This window comes from Leptonychotes weddellii, unplaced genomic scaffold (assembly GCF_054177405.1).
Source record: "Leptonychotes weddellii isolate Sample4059 unplaced genomic scaffold, ASM5417740v2 HiC_scaffold_16140, whole genome shotgun sequence".
Taxonomy (NCBI): domain Eukaryota; kingdom Metazoa; phylum Chordata; class Mammalia; order Carnivora; family Phocidae; genus Leptonychotes; species Leptonychotes weddellii.
Window position 1 is genome coordinate 1 of NW_027743788.1, and position 4596 is coordinate 4596.

The 4596-nt window shown below is 49.0% G+C and overlaps 1 protein-coding gene and 1 non-coding gene across 2 annotated transcripts; both read left to right on the forward strand.

Moving 5' to 3' along the window:
* The first annotated feature begins 395 nt into the window (after positions 1–395).
* On the forward strand, positions 396–4427 carry LOC102737717 (heat shock cognate 71 kDa protein). Its single transcript, XM_081809967.1, has 8 exons — positions 396–546; positions 1278–1487; positions 1835–2040; positions 2244–2396; positions 2492–3047; positions 3266–3468; positions 3711–3909; positions 4117–4427. Exons 2-8 carry the CDS (start codon positions 1283–1285, stop codon positions 4410–4412), a joined length of 1818 nt encoding a protein of 605 aa, XP_081666093.1. The 5' UTR covers positions 396–546; positions 1278–1282; the 3' UTR covers positions 4413–4427.
* LOC115939240 (small nucleolar RNA SNORD14) lies at positions 3111–3198 on the forward strand. The gene has a single exon (XR_004074110.1). It is a non-coding gene; the product is annotated as a small nucleolar RNA SNORD14 (small nucleolar RNA).
* Positions 4428–4596: the final 169 nt, after the last annotated feature.

The window sequence follows — 4596 nt, forward strand, 5'->3', positions numbered from 1 at the left end:
GCGTGGATCCAGATAGCAGCCAGTGCTGCTGTCATTGGCTAGTTCCAAATTTGCCCGCCCCTCTTCCTCCTTCTCCTTCCGTCCCCTCCCGCCCACGCTTACTGGGAGCGCCTGCGCAGAAGCGGACGCTCCTTTGACACCCCCCCCCCCCCGCCCCGCGGGCCTGGGGTGACTGAGGACTCCCGCGCGCGGGCTCTCTCGGCTCCACCCTCCCTTTCCCCGGGGCCGTTCGGAGAAAGGGGGCGAGAATGAAAGTTCCAGAACGCTGCGGTGAGTGCGTCATCGCGAGGTGGGGTGGAATGGGGGCGGGAGTGGGCGAGGCCCGAGGGGTAGAGCCGGCTTAGTCATTGGGGCTCGTAGAGGTGGCCGCGCGCCCATTGGCCGAAGAAGCCATGATGGGCAGCCGGCAGGGGTGGACCCCTTCTGGAAGGTTCTGAGGCAGGGTATAAGAGACAGGGTGGCGGGCGGAAACCGGTCTCATTGAACGCTGGGCTAAATCGCCAGACGGCTGATTTCTTCTCAAGCCGGGCCGGGCCCACACAGAAGGTAAGGTCTCTGTCTTGTACTCTCGTGGTGGTTCCTCAGGAACGTGCACCCCGCGCCCGGGCTGAGCAGGTTTGCGGCACTTTGGAGGCTTTTGGGCATTCACGTAGGCGGGGGGCCGTGAGTCCCCTGCCCAGGGGATCCCTTCACCCTGGGAGGCGGCGGACCTGGGTTGCGGCCGGGCGGGAAAGCCGGGGCGTGGGCTGCAGGCCGTGATGGCCGCCGCGGAGCCAGGGCGGCGCCCACAGGGAAGGCTGGGCGAGGGCCGCATCCGCGCTCAGGGGGGCGGAAGTCCGGCGCCCTGGAGCGACCTTCCCTAGATCCTCAGAGCAGGAATCCGCCATTGGCACGCGCCCAACGCGGGGGAGGGGGACTCTTGAGCACGGAATACGGGCCGCACTGTGTTTTCTGTCAGAGTGCAGGTCGCAGGGAGGAGGGAGAGTGGAGGTCGGGCTCTGGGCTCGAGACCACGTGCTCGGCACTGTCGCAGACCCTCCGGACAGGTGCTTCCTTCGGTCTGGGCTGGGCTCAGCTGCGGTTGGCACTGAACGTCGACTGCAGAATTTCTTGATCTGGCCCTTACTCGTGGTTTTCACACAAGGGCAGTTTTTGGGGGGGAGGCGGTAAGTGAAATCTTGGCAAAAGTGCTTCGTACCTGAAGCTAGGTTTCACAGTAAACGTTTCTAAGCGTTTAATTGCCTTTTCAAACCATGGGCTTTTTTAAAATTTTCCAGCAACCATGTCTAAGGGACCTGCAGTTGGCATTGATCTTGGCACCACCTACTCTTGCGTGGGTGTCTTCCAGCACGGGAAAGTGGAAATAATTGCCAATGATCAGGGAAACCGAACCACCCCAAGTTACGTCGCCTTCACAGACACCGAACGATTGATCGGTGATGCTGCGAAGAATCAAGTTGCGATGAACCCCACCAACACAGTTTTTGGTAAGCCGTTAATACAGGCAGTATGCTGTGAGTTCACGTGGTTTAGACTGCGTGTAATTTGAGAGTCGGAAGTTTATGGAATACAAGGCAGCTATGAAAGCCCGGAAGAAAGGGAAAGCTGATTAATTTATTAGTGGGCATTTTACAGCTCCATGCTAAAGAAAGCTGAGGTAATTCTAAAATTAGGGAATTTGAATAACTGCCAGAAACTGTAAGTCCATTTACTATGGAGTTTGCTTCTGAGATCAGACTGAGTTTGCTAGGCCTCTTGGCATTTGAGTAATGGAGGACCAGGGTGGTTCTGGGTAGATGGAATGTTAACCTTTGCATTTGATTACCCATTACAGATGCCAAACGCCTAATTGGACGTAGATTTGATGATGCTGTTGTCCAATCTGATATGAAGCATTGGCCTTTCATGGTGGTGAATGATGCTGGCAGGCCCAAGGTCCAAGTAGAATACAAGGGAGAGACAAAAAGTTTCTATCCAGAGGAGGTGTCCTCTATGGTTTTGACGAAGATGAAGGAAATTGCAGAGGCCTACCTTGGGAAGGTGAGTAGTGTGCAGCCCTACAGGGAGGTAGTTGGAGGTTGCAATATTATGCACCAGATTTCCTAGTAAATGGAATTCATGGGGTCTTGACTGATCAGGTTGTCTTTTTAAAGAATGGTTGTCTTAAGTGCACGCAGAGGCAACGTGATCATGGGACTGATAGTTTTAGGAATGGACTACAAAAACAGTATTTGTGTTCCTAGACTGTTACCAATGCAGTTGTCACGGTACCTGCATACTTCAATGACTCTCAGCGTCAGGCTACCAAAGATGCTGGAACTATTGCTGGTCTCAATGTACTTCGAATCATCAACGAGCCAACTGCTGCTGCTATTGCTTATGGCTTAGACAAGAAGGTATGTACCATTTGTAAAGCATAGGATTCATTTTACCATAGATTGGAGCCAGTGGAGAATGGATAAGGAGTAATTACCTTGTACTTTAATTGCAGGTTGGTGCTGAAAGGAATGTGCTGATCTTTGACTTAGGAGGTGGCACTTTCGATGTGTCCATCCTTACTATTGAAGATGGGATCTTTGAGGTTAAATCCACAGCCGGAGACACCCACTTAGGTGGAGAAGACTTCGACAACAGGATGGTCAACCATTTTATTGCAGAGTTCAAGCGCAAACATAAGAAGGACATCAGTGAAAACAAGAGGGCAGTTCGTCGTCTCCGTACTGCTTGTGAACGTGCTAAGCGTACACTTTCTTCCAGCACGCAGGCCAGTATTGAGATTGATTCTCTATACGAAGGAATCGACTTCTATACCTCTATTACTCGTGCCCGGTTTGAAGAATTAAATGCTGATCTGTTCCGTGGCACCCTGGACCCTGTAGAGAAAGCCCTTCGGGATGCCAAACTAGACAAGTCTCAGATCCACGATATTGTCCTGGTGGGTGGTTCTACCCGTATCCCCAAGATTCAGAAACTTCTACAAGATTTCTTCAACGGGAAAGAACTGAATAAGAGCATCAATCCTGATGAGGCTGTTGCTTACGGTGCAGGTAATAATCCCTCTATCCTAGTTAAACAGTTCTAACAGATGGCCTTTCAGGCCCCAAGCTGACTCGCTGTGATGATTGATTCCTTAAACATTCGTAGTTTCCACCAAAAGCTTAGCTGATGATGGCCCAACTTCCTTGGATGTCTGAGCGATTGACACTTGTTAGTGAGGTAATGAGGTGGTTGGGATTTTTTTCTTAATCAATTGTCTTCACTTTAGCTGTCCAGGCAGCCATCCTTTCTGGAGACAAATCTGAAAATGTTCAAGATTTGCTGCTGTTGGATGTCACTCCACTTTCTCTTGGCATTGAAACTGCTGGAGGAGTCATGACTGTTCTCATCAAGCGTAATACTACCATTCCTACCAAACAGACACAAACCTTCACTACCTACTCTGACAACCAGCCTGGTGTGCTTATTCAGGTATGTTTTATATTGTATTGGTATTGTTTTGGCTGTACTTGGTCCTGTGAAACTTTGGGAAGACTTGTCCCGCTATGATGATTTGACTTGAACCATTCGTAGTTTCCACCAGAAGTCTTGTGTTGGCCAATTCCTTCCTTGGATGTCTGAGCGATCCGTCTTTCCTAATGGACTTTTCCACAAATCTAGAAACTGGGGCAGTAATCTTTGCCCATTCTTAGTAATTTTTATTTCCTACCAAGGTGTATGAAGGTGAGCGTGCCATGACCAAGGATAACAACCTACTTGGCAAGTTCGAACTCACAGGCATACCTCCTGCCCCTCGTGGCGTTCCTCAGATTGAAGTCACTTTTGATATTGATGCTAATGGTATCCTCAATGTCTCTGCTGTGGATAAGAGCACAGGAAAAGAGAACAAGATTACCATCACTAATGACAAGGGTAAGTTAACAGCACAACTTTGAGTTAATTTGATATTTTGTCTTAAGAGGGTTTGGGTCATAAGGATCATATTTTTCAAATACTTCCAACTGCCCAAAGGTATTTTTAGCCAAGAAATCATTTTCTGGAATGCAGCTTTAATGGGTTACAAACGTTGCAGGGTAACTTTGAAGGTTCAGTTTTAGTAAAAACTGGTTAATTTCACAGGCCGCTTGAGCAAGGAAGACATTGAACGCATGGTCCAGGAAGCTGAAAAGTACAAAGCTGAAGATGAGAAACAGCGAGACAAGGTGTCTTCCAAGAACTCACTTGAGTCTTATGCATTCAACATGAAAGCAACTGTTGAAGATGAAAAACTTCAGGGCAAGATCAATGATGAGGACAAACAGAAGATTCTTGACAAGTGCAATGAAATCATCAATTGGCTTGATAAGAACCAGGTTTGTAATCTCTGTAGTAGGAGAGTGGGTGCGGGTGGTTATAGGGCTTTAGCAAAAGGTTAGATGGGCCTTAAAAATATAGGTCACGATGATGAATGGTCCAAACATTCGCGGTTTCCACCAGAATCCCAGATGTTGGCAACTAGCTTCCTTCCTTGGATGTCTGAGTGACCCAAGATTTCATGGGTAGTGAAGACTTGAATGTGATACGCTTCTGTGTCTAGTCTTAACAGATTGTGCCAGACAT

Excerpts from the sequence above, each read along its gene's own strand:
- LOC102737717 (XM_081809967.1), top strand. The coding sequence starts at position 1,283 with ATGTCTAAGGGACCTGCAGTTGGCATTGATCTTGGCACCACCTACTCT. Across the intron at positions 2,041-2,243 it reads CAGAGGCCTACCTTGGGAAG|ACTGTTACCAATGCAGTTGT; the intron begins GTGAGTAGTGTG and ends TTGTGTTCCTAG. Across the intron at positions 3,048-3,265 it reads GGCTGTTGCTTACGGTGCAG|CTGTCCAGGCAGCCATCCTT; the intron begins GTAATAATCCCT and ends TCTTCACTTTAG.